Below are 22,227 nucleotides of genomic sequence, written 5' to 3' on the forward strand. Positions count from 1 at the left end.
CTCTTCTATTTTGTAAGCATGCTTTAGGGGTTCCATCTGTTTATTGATTATTTACTTTGTTCAAGACGTAACTCGGCATAAAGATGCAACATTAAACGCGATTTATGCACTATCAAAAAAAATCTAAAAAAATGTCCACATTTTCACCACATTATGTGGATTTTCCCCTGATCGTGGAAAGCTGTAATTACATTTACCAGTGATGATATTCGCCAGTTTAATGCACTTATCCATGAAATAAGAAACTACATGCACAAACAGCAGGAAGTTAAGGTAAAATGTGATTCTTTGAGATGTAACAGAAATTCCTGGACAGTGAATTCTGGATCAGATATCATTGGGACAAATCTTCTGAGCAAGTTTCATGATGACTGGAAAATAAATGTGACCTCATGAGTGTTAACAAGGTTTTATTATGGCCATATAAGGAAAATAGCCCCGCCCTTGTGGTAGCCATGTTTTTAAACCAAACGGTATCATTTTTGAACTCGTCCAAGATATTATTGGGATGAATCTTCTGACCAAGTTTCATGAAGATTTGACAATAAATGCTGCCTCTAGAGTGTTAACAAGATTTTACTATAGTAATATATAGCCATATAAGGAAAAAAGCCCCACCCCTTGGCAGCCATGTTTTTCAAGCAAAGGTTACCATTTTTTAACACACATCCAAGATATCAGTGGGACAAATCTTCTGACCAAGTTTCATGAAGATCGGCAAATAAATGTGCCCTCTTGAGTGTTAACAAGGTTTTACTATAGCCATATTAGGAAAAATGCCCCGCCCCCTGGTGGCCATGTTTTTCAACCAACCGGCATCATTGTCGAACTCGTTCAAGATATTATTGGGATGAATCTTCTGACCAAGTTTTATGAAAATCAGACAATAAGTGTGGCCTCTAGAGTGTTAACAAGATTTCACTATAGCCATATATAGCCATATAAGGAAAAATGCCCCCGCCCCTTGGTAGCCATGTTTTTCAAGCAAACGTAACAATTTTCGAACTCATCCAAGATATTGAAACCAATCTTCTGACCAAATTTCATGAAGATTGGACAATAAATGTGGCCTCTAGAGAGTTAACAAGGCAAATGTTGACGCGGCACAACGCACAACGGACAAAAAGCGATCACAAAAGCTCACCATGAGCACGTTGTGCTCAGGTGAGCTAAAAAAATACTGATATTATTTTTTTTTGGAAACCTTCAATTGGGAAATTTGTAGTTTTTTCTAACTGGGAAAATGCCGTTTCTGTTCAGTGATTTTTTTGCTTTTATTTGTTACAGCCTGTGCCATTTGAATTGGGAAAATAAGCGCGACAAACCATGAAATTGGGAAAAATAGCGTAATAAACCATGAAATTGGGGAAAAAATAAGCATTATGAATATGATTTAAAAATGTTTTTAAGTGCAAGTTCAGGTCTTTTTCTAGCCATTTTGGGAAAAGAAGTCTGGTCAAATTTGGATTTTTTTATTGATAAAAGTTGCAACAAGGGCTGTTTGTAAAACATGCATGCCCCCCATATGGGCTCTCCGTTGTAGTGACAGCCATTGTGTGAATATGTTTTTTGTCACTGTGACCTTGAAATAAAATCCAATAAGTATCATGGAATCATTTACTTATTAATACTAAGATGAAATTCTCTATACATTCTGTCTACAATTTATGACACTTATGTCAATGACCTGTGAAATGTATCCAATTAATAGTGCAAAAACCAATCAGGAGCTATACTAATCAATTATATCCATTATATGATTGAGTCTTTGATTTTTTGGATTCCTTTCACACATTTTGACTTATTTGACAATATGTGAAACATGCACACAATTTGTAATGTTTTATTTATTAATTAATGGTAATGAAACATGTTATTTATAGCAGTCAACTCCCCTAGTCAATGACCACCATAGATAGCAATGCAATCTGATTAAAAATAGCCAAGGCTAGTGTTGTGTATTGGGCAAATGTATACAAATGCAACTTTACCACATGACCAGTATCATGTGTTTACCACACACAGAAGTCAGTTATGTAATAGACCATTAATTCCACTCCCAACTTTGGCCACTTGCCAAGATACTGACCAGTATCAGAGGGGGTTGTGAAATGGTGTAAACAGTGAACACCAGTCCATGTAATACTGGCCTACCACTTGTACTAGTTGGTTTGGAGTTAATACAAATTTTTCTAGTAAAATTCATTTTAATTAGTAATTACTTACCTGATATCAAATGCTATTTACTCCGATAGGATCGTAATTTATCCGGAATTTTTCGTCCGAGGAATCCCACACTTTTCAGAAACCCGTCTAGTAGGACAGAGCGGTCACATTTAGTGCCGTGTAGCCGCACAACAAAAACGGGACAATACCCATAATCCACTCTTATTCCAATAAAAAATATGAAATATTAGACGAAGAGCGGGGTGGGAGGTGGGACTTACCAATATCAGGTAAGTAATTACTAATTAAAATGAATTTTACTAGAAAAATTTGTTTTAATAGCTTAATTACGTTACCTGATATCAAATGCTGAATTTGCAGCTGAGGCGGGAAGGTTCGCGAAAATCCCCCCATCACAGCGGAACCCATATCTCGGGTTCTCAGCTAATCTTCGTTATAACGGTATAAACTTAATTCACGGATAAGCGTAATATACCTATGCCGTAGAAGATACTACCGTTTGTGCAACCACAAGGGGGCCCAACAAATACAAGTTGTCCTGTTGGCACTCCAGAGAACGAAGATAAAAAGATGAAAAAGTAGTCTGATTCCTCCAGAAAGCAGCTTGAAGCACGTCAGAGAGTGGGGTTTGATTAATATATGCCCACGAAGCCGACATTGCTCGTAATTCATGCGGTCTAATCTTAAAAAGGGATGAATCCCTTGAAGAAAGAGAAGAGTAAGCCCTTTTTATAGTCGAGGCTACCCAACGGGAAATAGAAGCCGCAGACACATCGCCCCCCCCCCCCTTTTAAGGGAATGAAGAGTCTCTTACGAGAACCTCGAATAGACTTAACTCTACTAAGATAGAACTTCAAAGACCTGACAGGGCAGAGGAGTCTATCTTCATCTTCATTACCACAAGTTCTAGAAAGACTTGGGACCTTGAAGGGTTTAGAAGCCATAGAGGGGAGTTGATTTTTAGCAAGGAATCCTGGCTGACACAACAAGGTGACAGAGCCATCGGAGGAATCAAAACGAAGATGGCTTTCTTCTATATAAAGAGCATGAATTTCACTTCTACGTTTGGATGAAGCCATGGTAAGAAGGAAAACGGTCTTCCAGGTTAGGAACTGTAAAGAAGCCTGATTAAGGGGTTCATAGGGAGCTTTAATAAGCGATCCAAGAACACAAGCCAAATCCCATTGGGGGGTAAGAGAACGAGACACAGGACGTTTAAGTTCCATGGCTCGGATCAGTTCCGAAATGGCTGGGTCAGCACAGACTTGTGATGACTTACGAAAAGCCAAGGTATGCGAAAGCACAGATCTGTATCCTTTGATGGAGCTAAGAGAAAGTTTCTTATCATCAAAGAGATAGATTAGAAAATCCGCTATGCGTCTAGCAGAGGGATTGAGGGGATCAATTTTCACTCGAACACACCAATAAGAGAAGAGTTTCCAGCGAGCATCATAGACTGCTCTGGCGGACTTTCTCCTTGCAGAGGCAACGTGCGTTGAAGCCCTGACAGAAAAGCGTTTCTTCTACAGGGATTGCCTGATAACGGCCAGACGTGTAAGTGAAACATGTCTGGATCCATGTGAATTCTGCCTCTCTGAGATAGGAGATCTGACCTGTGCGGGAGTTCCCTGGGAAATTCGCACAGGAGACCGAGAAGGTCGTTGAACCAGGATCTCCTGGGCCACCAAGGGGCTATCAGGAGGATCCGGCAAGAGCTCACCCTGATTTGGGGAATTAGAATGGGTGGGGGATAAGCGTAAGCGTCCAGTTGATCCCAATCGAACGAAAGCGCGTCTACCGCCCACGCTGCTGGTTCGTACACTGGACTCACATACAGAGGAAGTCTGTGGTTGTCTCTGGTCGCAAACAGGTCGACCAGTGGATAACCGAATGTGAGGAATATCTGATTGGCCACTTTCTGATGAAGTGTCCACTCTGATGGAAGTAACTTGTGTTTGCGAGACAAACCGTCCGCCAGGGCGTTGAGACGACCTGGTATGTGTTTGGACAAGAGAGAGACGTTTAGGCTCTTGCAAAGAACAAGTAATTTCATTGTTTCCAGATACAGGGAGTGAGAATGTGTCCCGCCCTGTTTCTGGATGTAAGCCACGACTGATGTGTTGTCTGTCGATACCATCACACAGGAGTCCCGAAGATGTGATTGGAATTGAGAAACAGCTAGAAAGACTGCTCGCATTTCGAGATTGTTTATGTGCAGGAGAGACTCCTGAGGAGACCACAATCCTGATAATGTCAGGCTGCGGGGTTCCAGGTGAGCGCCCCAACCTTCCATGCTCGCATCCGTTATGAGATGTAAAGACGGTTGCGGGGGAAGAAGCGGTACTCCTGCCAACAGGGTCTCCTCGTCTAGCCACCATTGAAGGTGGGGGACTAAGGACGGAAGGATGGGAATCTGTGTAAGCAGATTGTCTGGAGACCATTTCCATCGAGCTGAGAGATAGTGCTGAAGAGGACGTAGGAAGAGACGTCCCAACGGCACGAAGTCTGCTACAGAGCTCAGGATACCGTTGAGTGAGAGGAAATCTTGAGCTGTGATATGAGATTGGGACAGCACCCATCTGACCTTCAAAAGGAGGTCTGATATACGTTGCGGTGAGACCCTGACCCGATTGATGTGGGTCAGAAAATTCATTCCCACGAATATGAAATCCTGAGAGGGAATGAGGTCTGACTTGGCTACATTGAGGAGTCCGAAAGAGAGGAGCTCCTTCCAAGAGAACTGTAGGTGTAGCAGAAGCAGTTGACGATCGAGCTGGTGTAAGAGCCAATCGTCGAAATACTGAAGCAGTTGAACCCCGTGTAATCGGAGGTGTGCGCTCACTGCGGCCATGAGTTTGGTGAAACTCGTGGAGCCATGGCCAATCCAAAGGGCATCGCCCGAAACTGGTAGACCTGGCCTCGAAAGGAGAAGCGCAGGTACTTCCGGTAGTTGGGATGGATAGGAACATGGAAGTATGCATCTTCCAGGTCCAAGGAAACCCCCCATTGCATGGGTTTGATGGAGCGCCGAATGAAGGCAGGAGTCTCCATCTTGAAAGTAGGTTTGACTTGAAACGTGTTGAACACTTTTAAGTCTATGACTGGTCTCCAGGAGCCGCTTTTCTTTTGAACAAGGAAAAGGCGACTGTAAAATCCTGGAGAACAAGGGCCGTGAACCCTTTCTACCGCCTGTTTTTCCAGGAGTCCGAGAATGGAGTCTGGAAGTTGTGAATGCGGAGATACCAGATCTATTGGGACGCGAGAGAGTGGGGGCCTTTTTTCGAATTGAAAAGTGAGGCCTTGTGTGACAAGAGAATGAACCCACGCGTCTGAAGTTATTTGGAGCCATCGATTTGCGAAGTGCATAAGTCTGGCCCCGACTGGTACCTCCGGCATCAGAGGTTGTGGCGGTAGAAAGGGGTATGACCTAGGGCTGACCTTTAGGAGGTCCACCCTTGCTGGAAGAAGGATTAAATAACTTCTTGTCCGCATTGGTTTTGCCCTTACTCCAATTTTGTTTTACAGAAGGCTTCCGATAGGAAGTTGTTCTGTTTTGAAAAGGAGGCCTATTAGTGGGCTTACGTGGAGCAGACGGACGCTTAGTAGGAAAACTGTCCCTTTTAGCGTTCTTGGCCGGTGGGGCTCCTGGGGGCTTAGAAGCAGGGCGCTTAAAAACCACAGGGCGCTGGCCAGAGTTGCTCCTAGCTAAGGAGGCATGTATCTGATCTTCACGATCAGCAGTAAGTGCCGACTGTATCCTCCCTCCGAAAAGAGACTCTGCTGTTAGTGGAGCAGTTCGAAGGGAGTTTACGCCTGTTTCCAAAAGGAAATTATTGGGCAAGGAAGAGAGGATGAGGTCTCTCCGAAGCCTTAACATCTCAGACATAGAAGACGCAGCATTGTGAGATAAACACTGCGTAGTACGTGAAAGATGTATCAACAAGGCCCGGAGCTCCTCTGGGATTGAATCAGAGAGCTCCCAAACCAAGTCTAAGGCTGTGGCTGCCATGAGATCCAGCTGGTTAGCCAGACCTATGGAACGGCATTCTCTCAGCTCCCAATTTTCCAACAGGGAAAGAGGGACTGATGTATGGGTAGATGATGAAGGCATTATAAGTGACAGCTTACTAATGTCAGCATCAGGAACCGGAAGTTTAGAAAGGTCCAAACCGGTAGCCGGGTCGGGTACCGGGGCCTTATAACTTTTCCCGCCGTCCATCTGTTTAGGCTCCGTCAGTTCCTTAGGGGCTTTCCATGGAGATGGCGAAGGCTTATTGGCTGGTTCAAGTGACTGGAAAACAGCCATTGTGGAAGAGCCAATAGGAAGGCGTAGATCCACTCGGGAAGTAGCCTTACTTATCCTGCCGGGCTCTCGTCTGCATGCTACCTGTTCTGTAACGGTAACTGCAGATCCTGTGAGAGACAAGGAAGGGCGGGGGCAGAAGTCCTCATCTAAGGTATTGAACATAAGTTCGTATACCTGATTGATGGAGGCCAAATAATAAAGTTCGGCCTCATTAGACTCCGAACCCGCCTCAATCGAACCATCTGCGGGAGCATTGGATTGATTGAAACCGGTGGATATAGGAGAAGGAATAATAGATTCATTCGCTTCTATCATGAGAGAATCGTTTTCCGGCACCATCAAAGATATAGCTGGTGAGTTAGGTCTCTCAGAGATCAAGTCAGCAGACTCACTTTGAATACCAGAGGTCGCTGGTAAAGGATCAGTCGAAAACGGGACAAAGATTCCCGGGGACTGTTGGATCCACAAAGTATTGGGATTTGATGGTGTAGCGGCAGCCTGGGGTATACTTCTATGCAATGTGGAAGAGACCCGTGGGGCTGAAAACGCAGCCGAAGTGGTTAGATTAACCCCTGTACCTTGAGCCTGATATGTATGCAAACTAGTGTTTGAATACAAGTTATGCTCAGTGGTTGTAGGAACGGCTGAAGTGTGTGTTGAGGCCAACATAGAGGCCGACACACGTGGAAGGGTGTCAATAGATTCCTCAGAGAAGGATCGACTAGGGGACCTAGGAGTCCGAGAGCGCCTAATAGAGGAAGGTCTATGTCCCTTATCCCTGCAACGCCGAGACACTGTTCGGCGGCGCTGGGAATGATGTTTCCTGATCGAACGTCTCCCCGAGCGCTGGTGTGATCGCTCTTTATGAGGCAATCTACGCCGAGAAACACTCGGTGAGCGTGAACAACGTCCCCTCCGGTAATGATGAGGGCTATTTGAAGTAGACGATGAGTCATACGACGACGAGCCCGAGGTGGAGGAGTAGTCGTTAACATCAGACACTACACGTTTACGTCTGTGACTCACAGTAGAAACGCGGCTGCGTCTACCTTTGTGGAGTACTGACAAGGTAGTGTCAACATCTACGGTGACCGGAACGGTCTGTGGCACAGACCGAAACCCAGTGACCGGATCGGTCATTACATGACCGGTGACCGGACCGGTCAATGAACGGTGACCGGACCAGTCACAGCATGACCGGTGACCGGACCGGTCACAGCATGACCGGTGACCGGACCAGTCAATGACCGGTGACCGGACCGGTCATAGCATGACCAGTGACCGGACCGGTCAGTGACCGGTGACCGGTCATAGCATGACCGGTGACCGGACCGGTCAATGTTGACCGGTGACCGGTGAAGTCTCCGGACTGGTCAACTGGTCATTCCCGATGAACGGACCGGGCAAATTTTGTCCGGTGTCGTCACGGGGTAGGGACCGATGCCTGGCAGCTACTGGTGGCATATGGTCAAGATCGTGTGGTGTAAAGTCCCGACACACGGAACTTTTCCTACGTTGATCTGATGCCGAGTCATTCAAATGGTCATTCCCGATGAACGGACCGGGCAAATTTTGTCCGGTTTCGTCACGGGGTAGGGACCGATGCCTGGCAGCTACTGGTGTAGTATGGTCAAGATCGTGTGGTGAAAAGTCCCGACACACGGAACCTCCCTACTTTGATCTGAACTATTCTTGTTGCGTCCACGACTCTTGAAGGGTCGACGCTTAATGGCCCAGGTATCAGCAGACAAATGCTCACAGAAAGGGCAGCAGTTATCCTGGGTACATCCTGAACACGACAGGCAGCTACCATGGTTGTCCCATGCTGCCTTTGTGTGTCCACATGAGCCACGTGTTTGAGGCATACTTTGCCTTGAACAAACAAACAAATACACAAAACGATACAGAAATACACGGATATATATACGGAGAATGTTTTAACGCAATACAAAAACTTCTCTAGTCTTTTAAACAGAAGAATCCAGCGAAACAGAAGCAACAATTAAGTTTATAACAAAATGTCGGCCTTTGTATATTGCCATCCGGAATAAGAGTGAATTATGGGTATTGTCCCGTTTTGGTTGTGCGGCTACACGGCACTAAATGTGACCGCTCTGTCCTACTAGACGGGTTTCTGAAAAGTGTGGGATTCCTCAGACGAAAAATTCCGGATAAATTACGATCCTATCGGAGTAAATAGCATTTGATATCAGGTAACGTAATTAAGCTATTAAAACAGTTATGCATGTACAAATGAGACATTAAGCTCAAAAGTTAATTATATGTGCCTCTGAAAACTAACCAGAGGAGTGGGTTGAAATTTACAATCTTTACTTGGCATTTGAAGAAATCTGAACTCTCAGGGTTTGGATAGAACATCCCCAAATTAACTTTTCTTTACACTGTTGTTATTTTTGTTCAATACACAAATATTAACCTAACTTTACAAATCCTGTACAGTAAAGGAAAATAAATCTAAGTTGATATTTTAATATGCTTGATCCTATTTATGTATTAGCATTGTTTTATACATACAAACTGTGTTGCTATTTTTCAATTAACAAGCAGATTAAAAATTAATTATATTTTTATGTATAATTTGAATTGACAAAATTAAATGCAAGATGCGTAGCAAGAATTACATGTTTAATTTATTGTCAGTGAACCGTGACATTTTCTCAATGTTTCAGACCACCAGTTTGTCAAAGCTATCAACATCTTGGATGGTCAAGCTAAATAGAATTGACCCAGCAAATCACAACTGTCCTGTTGCCATATCATATTACATTGGTTTTTTAAATGTTAAATTCTCTCGTCATTTCCATAAACATAGTATTTACTGGCACAAAAACAAAGGCTTATACATCATTATGAATGAACATGTGTAAAAAATTCAATTTGTAAGTCTCTTAACTCGACAGGTTGGAAACAGAATAAAATATGGGCTGTCCGTTGTAGTGGCAGCCATTGTGTGAATACGACTTTTGTCACTGTGACCTTGACCATTGACCTAGTGACCTGAAATAGGGGTCATCTGCGAGTCACGATCAATGTACCTATGAAGTGTCATGATCCTAGGCAAAAGCGTTCTTGAGTTATCATCCAAAAATCATTTTACTATTTCGGGTCACCGTGACCTTGACCTTTTACCTTGTGACCTCAAAATCAATAGGGGTCATCTGCGAGTCATGATCAATCTACCTATGAAGTTTCATGATCCTAGGCATATGCGTTCTTGAGTTATCATCCGGAAACCATTTTACTATTTCGGGTCACCATGACCTTGACCTTTGACCTAGTGACCTCAAAATCAACAGGGGTCATCTGCGAGTCTTGATCAATCTACCCATGAAGTTTCATGATCCTAGGCGTATGCATTCTTGAGTTATCATCCGGAAACCATTTTACTATTTCGGGTCACCGTGACCTTGACCTTTGACCTAGTGACCTCAAAATCAATAGGGGTCATCTGCAAGTCATGATCAATCTACCCATGAAGTTTCATGATCCTAGGCGTATGCGTTCTTGAGTTATCATCCGGACACCATTTTACTATTTCGGGTCACCGTGACCTTGACCATTGACCTAGTGACCTCAAAATCAATTGGGGTAATCTGCAAGTCATGATCAATCTACCCATGAAGTTTCATGATCCTAGGCGTATGCGTTCTTGAGTTATCATCCGAAAACCATTTTACTATTTCGGGTCACCGTGACCTTGACCTTTGACCTCAAAATCAATAGGGGTCATCTGCGAGTCTTGATCAATCTACCCATGAAGTTTCATGATCCTAGGCGCATGCATTCTTGAGTTATCATCCGGAAACCATTTTACTATTTCGGGTCACCGTGACCTTGACCTTAGACCTAGTGACCTCAAAATCAATAGGGGTCATCTGCGAGTCATGATCAATCTACCCATGAAGTTTCATGATCCTAGGCGTATGCATTCTTGAGTTATCATCCGGAAACCATTTTACTATTTCGGGTCACCGTGGCCTTGACCTTTGACCTAGTGACCTCAAAATCAATAGGGGTCATCTGCAAGTCATGATCAATCTACCCATGAAGTTTCATGATCCTAGGGGTATGTGTTCTTGAGTTATCATCCGGAATCCATTTTACTATTTCGGGTCACCGTGACCTTGACCTTTGACCTAGTTACCTCAAAATCAATAGGGGTCATCTACGAGTCATGATCAATCTACCTTTGAAGTTTCATGATCATAGGCGTATGCGTTCTTGAGTTATCATCCGACAACCACCTGGTGGACGGACCGACATACCGACCGACCGACTGACCGACATGAGCAAAGCAATATACCCCCTCTTCTTCGAAGGGGGGCATAAATATGGCAAATGTTTATCAACAAAAAGGACTAAATTAAAGTTATATATTTGCAGGATGTTTAAATAAAAAGTTGCGATCTAGAGTTAAGAAATCTAAAGTCATTGGAGACGTCTTTCTTAGAAACAAGAGCACCGCCTTGCGGGTGCAGACCGCTCATCTATTTTCTTTTTAAAGGTGAAGGGACTCTCATTTTCAATCACAAAGGAGGGAGGAGTGGAGTGAAGAGGGGTGTATAGTGTGGGGTTGTGGACATTTATTACATTATCTTCCAAAAAAGCGAAAAAAAAAAAAAAAAAAAAAAAAAAATCGGGGGGGGGGTATAGTGTGAGGGTGTGGTGATAATTTGTGAGATGATCTTAAAAAAAAAAAAAAAAAAAAAAAAAAAAAAAAATCAAAAAAAAAATTTGGGGGGGGGGGTGGGGGGGGGTGGGGTGGGGGTATAGTGTGAGGGTGTGGTGGTCATTTGTGAGATGATCTTATAAAAAAAAAAAAAAAAAAAAAAAAATTAGGGGGGGGGGGGGAGGGGGGGGGAGGGGGGGGGAGGGCACGGGGGATGGTTTGGGTGAAGTCTATTGTGGTATGTCAGGTAAGAGTAGTTTCATCAAAGTATCAATCAAATCTAATCATAAATAAAGAAGTTATGGCAATTTTAGCAAAATTTAATAATTTGACCTTGAGAGTCAAGGTCATTCAAAGGTCAAAGTAAAATTCAAGTTGCCAGGTACAGTAACCTCATGATAGCATGTAAGTATTTGAAGTTTGAAAGCAATAGCCTTGATACTTCGAGTGGATCGAAACACAAAATTTAACCATATATTAAAAGTTACTAAGTCAAAAAAGGGCCATAATTCCGTAACAATGACAACCAGAGTTATGCAACTTGTCCTTTTACTGTACCCTTATGATAGTTTGTGAGTGTTCCAAGTATGAAAGCAATATCTATGATACTTTAGGGGTAAAGTGACCAAAACATAAATCTTAACCAAATTTTCAATTTTCTAAGTATAAAGGGCCCATAATTCCGTCCAAATGCCAGTCAGAGTTACATAACTTTGCCTGCACCGTCCCCTTATGATAGTTCATAAATCTTGCAAGTATGAAAGCAATAGCTTTGATACTGTAGGAATAAAGTGGACCTAAACACAAAACTTAATCAAATTTTCAATTTTCTAAGTATAAAAAGGGCACATAATTCTGTCAAAATGCCAGTCAGAGTTACATTACTTTGCCTGCACAGTCCCCTTATGATAGTTAGTAAGTGTTGCAAGTATGAAAGCAATAGCTTTGATGCTTAAGGAATAAAATGGACCTAAACACAAAACTTAACCAAAATTGTCAATTTTCTAAGTATAAAAAGGGCACATAATTCTGTCAAAATGCATGCCAGAGTTATCTAACTTTGCCTGCCCAGTCCCCTCATGATAGTAAGTAAGTGTACCAAGTTTGAATGCAATAGCATTGATACTTACTGAGAAAAGTGGAACTAAACGCAAAACTTAACCAAAATTTGCAATTTTTTAAGTACAAAAAGGGCACATAATTCTGTCAAAATGCACGCCAGAGTTATCTAACTTTGCCTGCCTAGTCCCCTCATGATAGTAAGTAAGTGTACCAAGTTTGAATGCAATAGCATTGATACTTTCTGAGAAAAGTGGACCTAAACGCAAAACTTAACCGGACGCCGACGCCAACGCCAACGCCAACGCCAACGCCGACGCCAAGGTGATGACAATAGCTCATAATTTTTTTTCAAAAAATAGATGAGCTAAAAATTAATTTTTTTTTTTATCCCCACGCTTTTTGAAAAAAAGGTGGGGATATTGTGGTTATCTCCGCCGTCCGTCCGTCCGTCCGTCCTGGCCACTATCTCCTCCTACACTAAAAGCACTAGAACCTTGAAACTTACACACATGGTAGCTATGAGCATATGTGCGACCCTGCACTATTTGGAATTTTGATCTGACCCCTGGGTCAAAAGTTATAGCGGTTGGGGTGGGGCCGCGTCAGAAATTATCACTCATTTTTTTAGGTTATTTTACATTTACTTCTTTATTTCTACACCGATTCACTTCAAATTGATACTGGACCTCTCTTATGACAATACGGTCAATCTCAACCATGCATGGCCCCATTCCCAACCCTGGGGCGCCCCGCCCACATAGGCCACACCCACCAAAAATTTCCATTTACTATATTTTTTTCATTTCTACACGGATTCACTTCAAATTGATACTGAACTTTTGTTATGACATTAGGGTCAATCTCAACAATGCATGGCCCCAATCCCAACCCTGGGGCCCCCGCCCACATAGGCCACACCCACCAAAAAATTCCATTTACTATAATTTTTTCATTTCTACACGGATTCACTTCAAATTGATACTGAACTTCTCTTATGACATTAGGGTCAATCTCAACTATGCATGGCCCCATAACCAACCCTGGGGCCCCGCCCACATAGACCACACCCACCCAAAATTGCCTTTACTATAATTTCTTCATTTCTACACCGATTCACTTCAAATTGATATTGAACTTCTCTTATGACAATACAGTCAATCTCAACTATGCATGGCCCCATTATCAACCCTGGGGCACCCGCCCACATAGACCACACCCACCCAAAATTGCCTTTTACAATAATTTCTTCATTTCTACACCGATTCACTTCAAATTGATACTGAACCTCTCTTATGACAATACGGTCAATCTCAACTATGCATGGCCCCATTACCAACCCTGGGGCCCCGCCCACATAGACCACACCCACCCAAAATTGCCTATTACTATAATTTCTTCTTTTCTACACCGATTCACTTCAAATTGATACTGAACTTCTCTTATGACAATATGGTCAATCTCAGCTATGCATGGCCCCATTACCAACCCTGGGGCACACCTAGGTCAAACATTCAGCGTGGGGATACGCGTCGGCCTCTGCCGCGCCATTTCTAGTTAGAAATTGGGCTTTTTTGGGAAATTTTGGTCAGCTTTTTGGGAAAAAATGTTTCAGGGATCGACAAATTACAAGTAGAAATCGGCTCCGGACGAGTGAATATTCCGGCAGCGCTTGTCCTGCAGGGCGAGTGGCATTTCTGGCCAAAAAGATTAAAATTTAAAGTTTTAAAACATTTTTGCCAAACAAAACAACGTTGATTATTGCACACTGCACTAAATGAAACAAGAGGGCCAAGATGGCCAAGATGTCCCTAGTTCGCTCACCTGAGAGGAGTCCATTCATTCAATCTTTACCAAATGTCAAACTTGACCTAGATATTGTCCAGACAAACATCCTGGTCAAGTTTCATCATTATTTCATCTGCGAGTCATGATCATTGTACCTAAGAAGTTTAATGATCCTAGGCATAAGCATTCTTTAGCTATTATCCAGAAACCATTTTACTATTTCAGGTCACCGTGACCTTGACCTTTGACCTAGTGACCTCAAAATCAATAGGGGTCATCTGCGAGTCATGATCAATATACCTATGAAGTTTCATGATCCTAGGCATATGCGTTCTTGAATTATCATCCGGAAACCATTTTACTGCTTTGGGTCACTGTGACCTTGACCTTTGACCTAGTGACCTGAAAATCAATAGGGGTCATCTGCGAGTCATGATCAATGTATCTATGAAGTTTCATGATCCTAGGCATAACCGTTCTTGAGTTATCATCCGGAAACCATTTTACTATTTCGGGTCATCGTGACCTTGACCTTTGACATAGTGACCTGAAAATCTATAGGGGTCATCTGCAAGTCATGATCGATGTACCTATGAAGTTTCATGATCCTTGGCATAAGCGCTCTTGAGTTATCATCCGGAAACCATCTGGTGGACGGACGGACCGACATGAGCAAAACAATATACCCCCTCTTCTTCGAAAGGGAGGGGGGGGGCATAATGAGAAAACTGCCCCTCTCCAAGCAGCCATGTTATTCAACTGTCTGGAACCATTTTTTAACTCAACTCTCGTGTCAAGGAAACAAATGTTCTGAGCAAATTTCATGAAAATTGGGCCAAAGATGTGACTTCTACTGTGTTCACATGTTTTCACTATATACATAAAGAGAAAAATGCCCCGCCCACTGGCAGCCATGTTTTTTCACCGATCCCGACCATTTTCAAACTCGTCTGAGATATCAATAAAACAAATGTTTTGACCAACTTTCATGATGATTAGGCAAAAATTGTGACTTCTAGAGTGTTTACAAGGTTTCTCTATAGCCAAACAGGGAAAACTGCCACTATATACATATAGAGAAAAATGCCCCACCCACTGGCAGCCATGTTTTTTCACCGATCTCGACCATTTTCGAACTCCTCCGAGACATCAATTAAACCAATGTTTTGACCAACTTTCATGATGATTGGGAAAAAATTGTGACTTCTAGAGTGTTTACAAGGTTTCTCTATAGCCAAATAAGGAAAACTGCCCCGCCCACTGGCGGCCATGTTTTTCAACGGATTGGAACTACTTTTGAACTCAACCAAGATATCATTAAGACAAACATTTTGACAAAGTTACATGAAGATTGGGCATCAAATGTGACTTCTACAGTGTTTACAAGGTTTTTCTTTTTTTTTTTTTTTGACCTAGTTTTTGACCCGGCACAACCCAGTTTCGAACTCGGCCGCGATTTCATTGGGACAAAGCTTCTGACTAAGTTTCATGAAGATGGGACAAGAAATGTGTCCTCCAGTGTTTACTAGCAAATGTTAACGGACTGACATACAACAGACAAAGACAGGTCACAAAAGCTCAACTGAGCAATCAGGTGAGCTAAAAAGATCAAGTAGGGAACCCTCTGGTTTCTGAAAAAGATCGATTAGGGAGCCATCTGGGTACTGAAAATAGATCAAGTAGCGAACCCTCTAGGTAATGAAAAAGATCAAATAGGGAGCCATCTGGGTACTGAAAATAGATCGAGAAGCGAACCCTCTGTGTAATGGAAAAGATCGAATAAAAAGCCATCTGGGTACTGAAAATATATAAAGTAGTGAACCATCTGTGTACTGAAAATAGATCGAGTAGCGAACCCTCTGGGTTCTGAATTTTCTTATTTGGGTACTGAAAATAGATCAAGAATGGAATGGTCTGGGTACTGAAAATAGATAAGATATGCAACAGGCCTGGAACTGAAAGGTAGTGAGGTAACAGTTTGGGTAATGAAGACACATTTTTCTGGAAAAAGAAATTTATCGTAAAGGTGATTTTCCCAGTACAAAAAAAGATCAAACTGGTAACCATCGGGAAACTATTGGTTCAAGATAACCAGACCAGACCCTTACTTGCATCTCCAGGCCCAGCTGTTTTGTTCTCTTTTTCCCCTCTGCGGTCCATGGAGCAGGAACCGGGTCGTCTCGCTGCATGAGGTAGCGCCACACCAGGAAACCAGACTGACCTTTCTCTGGCCAGTACTTAACAACCTACAAGAAAACATGCAATAAATGAAATATGTACGTATTCAATGCAGTGTAACGGCATTCTTGTGTTGTGCGGGGGGATATAATCTGATTAAGCATAACAAAAGTAATGTAAACTTTTCCTGAAAAAGTATATAGCCCAGGGCCCAAACCTTCAGCCCAATAAACTGTCCATAACAGAAACGCATATTCTGCACAGCAGCTCTAAACCAGAAAACATTGCTTTTTTCCTGTCTACTTTTAAATCATATTCTAAACAAAACAACCGCTTATTTTAACCCTTAAAACATGTACACATTTTATTGATGTGATTATAAGCCCCTGCTAATTGAGATATTCCTGACTTATTGAGAAAATCTTCAGTCCATATCCTGTGTAGAATCATGTTGTAGGTGTCTAAGGGGAGAAGATCTTAAGATACAAGAAGGGGTATTAAACCTGGGACCGCCTGATTGACAGGCAGACACAATATCCACTCTGCCACCACTACCACTACTCTTCAATTTGTCTGTCAGCATGCTTAAGACTCCCATCAATTCCATGCCCATGAATTAACATACTGTTGATCACAATCTGCACTGGTACATTTTAAACCAGTTTTCTAAGATTCTCTGTTTCATAGAAATTGCCTTGTACCATTTTCAGTGTCTCAAGTGCAAGACTTATACAGAACTTTGAGCTTGCTGTGACAGACTTTTTTTATTATCATATTAGCCTGGGCTATATATATGCGCGTAAAATGTCATCACAGAATAGCCTGTGCAGTCAATTTAGACGTTTATTGGCACAGGCCAATCTGTGACGACACTTAACGCATATTACACGGCTCATATTATCATTTCAAACAATGGAAACAGAAATCGCAAATTCACACAAAAGCCAAACCATGCAATCACCTTGTATATGCCATCATATCTGTTCCCCTCCTCAGGGGCATATTCAGAGTGCTTGGCCAGCTTGCAGTTGCGCACCACCCTCACAGGCTTGCCTGCGCGCCAGTCCTTTGATGTAGCACCGTTCTTAGCATCCAGGGGAGCGTTGCAGTTCTTGGCTAGAGCTCTACAATGTACGAGAATTTATTAATACGACAGTGAACTCATTAAAAGATGCACTGCGCCTTATCTTAATGATCTTACTCAGGGCTGTTGCATGGTTCAAACAGAAATCTCAAACCTAAATTCAAGCACTTTTCAAGGACTTTTCAAGGCCAAATTTTCATTTTCAAGGCCGAGAACCGTTCGTTAGTTTCCTTTAAAAAATGCATTTTCAAGCAAGTTTAACACAGTAAATATCATTTATTTGCTAAAACAAATTAAACTCATTCCACAATAACTCATACATGTTATTTCTAGTTATTGCATACATGTTTTCTATCCTTAACTCAACGAGTCTCACATTCAGTTTGTCAACCAGTTCCGGATTATCAGCAGTTCCGATTAATTTGTATTTATTTTTCCATAATGCCCCAATAAAAACAAAATGATAAGTGTCTAAGGTATACATTAGGTAAAGAAATAAATTAACAAAGTTTAAGCAAGAAATCTTTTGTAAATAGCTTACAGGGTGGAAAAATGCAGAAAAAAGTTAACAGGAACTAATTGAATGAGTTATGTTTTGAAATGTGCATATGGATATAGAAGGCTCTATTATTTTCAAATAAACTGTTTGCTGATTGAAAACAAATGCTATGACAATGGTTTGAAATACTTATACTGTAAGTTGAATGATTTTTAATAATTTTCCGAAGGGTGAACTTTAATTGGCTTTTTTTGACAAAAAAATGCAAATGCCGTCTGGCCTAACCTGTTATCATACAAAATAAATGTTACCCTTTATGTTTACATCTTCTCACATTGACACTAAATCCCTAAAGAAATTATTGTGGTCAAAAGGATTAACGTTTTTGCCGGGTGATTCTAAACTGGTTGAATTACTGTATGTATTTGCTTTTTAAAGTTATTACAAGCAAACACATTGCTTCTCAATTTCATGTTTTCTTTGTGGGTTTCTGCTTTCTCGTGGCTTTTCAAAGCGCTTTCCCCCATCCCCCGACATCAATAGTCTTCATTCAGACCCGACAATGTGCTTTTCGATTGTCCTTTGTTTTCTGTACCCAGTAATATTCAGTTAACCACCCTGGTTTGAAACCACACTTTTCCATCGCTGTGTTTTCACTCGCAAAAATTGATCACAATGGAGAAACCTGGCGTAGTACACATAATCTGTGACGTGTACACATAACGTTTCCTACTCAATTGTGTACAAAACTTATATTTCGTACTCAACTTTTTGTGCAAAGGAATTTATGATAAATGTTCGTAATAATTCCCTTAAGAACGATTTCAGTTTATAATTAAAGCGATGATAAAAGTAATTTTGAGCAGAAATAAACATTTTCAAGGCTTTTTTACATGAAATAAGCACTTTTCAAGCACTTTTTCAAGGCCAACCTTTGTTCAAGGGCTTTTCAAGCCTAGGACTCGTTTTCAAGCTCTTTTCAAGCCCTGTGCGAACCCTGCGTTGCTACACTTTGGGGGATTTGGGCTGGGGCCCTTTGAGGGGGGAATTTCGCATTGTTTTCAGCGAAAAAGGGAATGTTAGAAGATCTTTTCACCAACCATTCAACACTTAAAATTGCTATATTTTAATGTAATTTACATAAATATACATTTAATGAAAGGTTAATAGCACGATACCAGCTGGCAACATAAGTATTAAAGTAAAAAAAAAAAGAGATGTGTTCGTCAGAAACACAATGCCCCCTATTGTGCCGCTTTGAATTTTTATTTTTATTTTTTTTATTTTTTTACCTTTGACCTTGAAGGATGACATTGAACTTCCACCACTCAAAATGTGCAGCTTCATGAGAACGCCGCTTTAAAAATTTTTTTTTTTCTTTGACCTTGAAGGAAAGGATGACCTTGACCTTGAACTTCCACCACTAAAAATGTGCAGCTTCATGAAAACGCTGCTTTGAATTTATTTTTTTTACCTTTGACCTTGAAGGATGACCTTGAACTTCCACCACTCAAAATGTGCAGCTTCATGAGAACGCCGCTTTGAATATTAATATCTTTTTTGACCTTTGACCTTGAAGGATGACCTTGACCTTGAACTTCAACCACTCAAAATGTGCAGCTTCATGAGATACACAGGCATGCCAAATATCAATATACCATCTTCAATATTGAAAAAGTAATGGCCAATGTTAAAGTTTTCGGACGGACAGACGCCATATATTGGACATTTGACCTTGAAGGATGACCTTTACCTTCACCTTTCACCACTCAAAATGTGCAGCTCCGTGAGATGCACATGCATGCCAAATATCAAGCTGCTATCTTCAATAGTGCAAAAGTTATGGCCAATGTTTAAAGTTTTTTAACAGACAGACAGATGCCATATATAAGACATTTGACCTTGAAGGATGACCTTGACCTTCACCTTTCACCTCTCAAAATGTTCAGCTCCATGAGATACACATGCATGCCAAATATCAAGTTGCTATCTTCAATAGTGCTAAAGTTATGGCCAATGTTAAAGTTTTTGGACGGACGTACAGACACCATATATTAGAAATTTGACCTTGAAGGATGACCTTCACCTTCACCTTTCACCACTAAAAATGTGCAGCTCTGTGAGATGCACATGCATGCCAAATATCAAGTTGTTATCTTCAATATTGAAAAAGTTGTGGCCATTAAAGTTTTAGGACGGACGGACAGACTGACATACACACATACTGACACACTGACGGACAGTTCAACTGCTATATGTCACCCTACCCGGGGCATAAAAAAAATATTTATTTTCTTTTGGAGGGGGGAATTTTAGCTGAAATAGGGGAAAAAAGTTAACTACTTTAATTTCAGCCCCCAAAATGGCCAAACAAGGGCCCTGTTACTGCATGAAGTAAATCAAGGAACAAGGGAAAAAATTGTCACAAAACCAGGTTTTCAGTTGAAAAAAGTCTGTTAAGGGAGACAATTCAAAATGTGTATTGTTAACCCCCTTGTGTAAAATTGACCTTGATTTCAATTAGAAAAAACAAGAGATGTGTTCGTCAGAACCACACTGCCCCCTATTGCTTTGAAATAAATAATTTAAAAAAAATTTGACCTTGAAGGATGACCTTGACCTTGAACGTCCACCACTCAAAATGTGCAGCTTCATGAGAACGCCACTTTGAATTTAAAAAAAATAAATTTACCTTTGACCTTGAAGGATGACCTTGACCTTCCACCACTCAAAATGAGAGATATATTGGGAAGAGAAGAAAACTGAGGCTAAATAATGCCACCTCAAAACATTTTTTACCTTTAGTGACGGACTCATGTCTTGTGCACAATGTCTCAATTTAACACTTGAGAGTTTCATGAAAATCCGACAAAAAGTATAGGGTATATAAAAAGGTCACAAGTGTTTTGGACAAACTGATGGACAAATGGACTTATCTTGTTATCACCCAATTACTTTGCGGTAGGGGATTATTAACATGTGAAGCCTAGTCAATATAATTCTTACCTCTTCACATTCACAATCTTGTTTTTCATTTGAATAAAAAATATTGAAGATATGTATTGATGATCTAATGAAAGCATTTGAGCACAACATACTTGTTCATGCGAGTCAGCGTCTGATCACAGGACTGTTGTGCTGTCCGTTTGTTACCAGACAGGTCTCTACCACCACTTCCAGTGTAAAAAAACGAGTCTCCATTGTCCTGTGAATCAAACAAACCATTTACAAAATATCTTTGAAATCATTTACATGCAAAAATGACATTTTTACTAAAATTTGACACACTCTTTTACATTTAAGTGTACATACAATAATGATAATGCAAGTCTATCTACCATTTTCATGGTTCAACAACTGTGCCAGAGCAAGGTTTTCCACTCACAGTCTATCTAACATTTTCATGGTTCAACAACTGTGCCAGAGCAAGGTTTTCCACTCACAGTCTATCTAACATTTTCATGGTTCAACAGCTGTGCCAGAGCAAAGTTTACCACTCACAGTCTATCTAACATTTTCATGGTTCAACAACTGTGCCAGAGCAAGGTTTTCATGGTTCAACAACTGTGCAAGAGCAAGGTTTTCCACTCACAGTCTATCTAACATTTTCATGGTTCAACAACTGTGCCAGAGCAAGGTTTTCCACTCACAGTCTATCTAACATTTTCATGGTTCAACAACTGTGCCAGAGCAAGGTTTTCATGGTTCAACAACTGTGCCAGTGCAAGGTTTTCCACTCACAGTATCATCCTCATAGCCGCCGGACAGCACAATGGAGTACGCCCCTTCATTCTCTCGGCCTGCTATCCCAGCCACGTGGGGCCTATGGACACCTGCCTCGCTCACCTGTAACAATGAGCAATGGTTAAGCCTTGCCCAGTCAAAAGCAAAGTGATAATGGCTATATGCAACCAGCATAAAACCAGTACAGCATTCAAGTAACTTGCAGTCTGTTAATGTTTTGTCGTTTGCCGATTATCAGTTTCTTAGGGTTAGAACTAAGGCTATAAAACTTGAATCTAGTAAGAGAGGTCTTAAATTTAATTTGATCTGCTTAGGGAATACAAATGCGTCAGAGTGCATGTTACAGACGTGAAGGGTTATTCAGTTTTGCCAACAGCCATAAAACTATTAACAGTGACAGTAGCTGGGCTGTCATTAGTAAACGACAAGTTTTATGTGAAAATCATTTTTTTTAAATATTGACTACCTTGCTCAGACCTGTTTAATTTGTTACCTTATGTAAAGATTTGTCATTTAAAAGAAACACAGATTTGACCAAGCATGGAGCATGGATTCTAAATGAAAGTCAATCAAAAGAACTTCAGATGGGTCACAAAATGCCAGATCCATAAACAGAATATCAACAATTCAATAGCTTGAGAAATGATCAAATATTTGGGTCCCCAAACTTTAAACATTTCAGGCAGATGAAA

General features: G+C 41.3%; 1 protein-coding gene across 1 annotated transcript in view; it reads right to left on the reverse strand.

Annotated features, from left to right (window-relative positions):
• The window catches only part of LOC127867493 (E3 ubiquitin-protein ligase UHRF1-like), a 92,860-nt gene that overhangs the window by 13,882 nt on the left and 56,751 nt on the right, over positions 1 to 22,227 (reverse strand). The window contains exons 10-13 of the mRNA XM_052408672.1: positions 21,533 to 21,637; positions 20,890 to 20,996; positions 17,170 to 17,332; positions 16,139 to 16,276 (exon numbers count right to left, since the gene is read on the reverse strand). Coding sequence (XP_052264632.1) covers positions 16,139 to 16,276; positions 17,170 to 17,332; positions 20,890 to 20,996; positions 21,533 to 21,637 — 513 coding nt within the window. The remainder of the gene's footprint in view (positions 1 to 16,138; positions 16,277 to 17,169; positions 17,333 to 20,889; positions 20,997 to 21,532; positions 21,638 to 22,227) is intronic.

Source organism: Dreissena polymorpha, chromosome 2 (assembly GCF_020536995.1).
Source record: "Dreissena polymorpha isolate Duluth1 chromosome 2, UMN_Dpol_1.0, whole genome shotgun sequence".
In the NCBI taxonomy this organism is placed as follows: Eukaryota; Metazoa; Mollusca; class Bivalvia; order Myida; family Dreissenidae; genus Dreissena; species Dreissena polymorpha.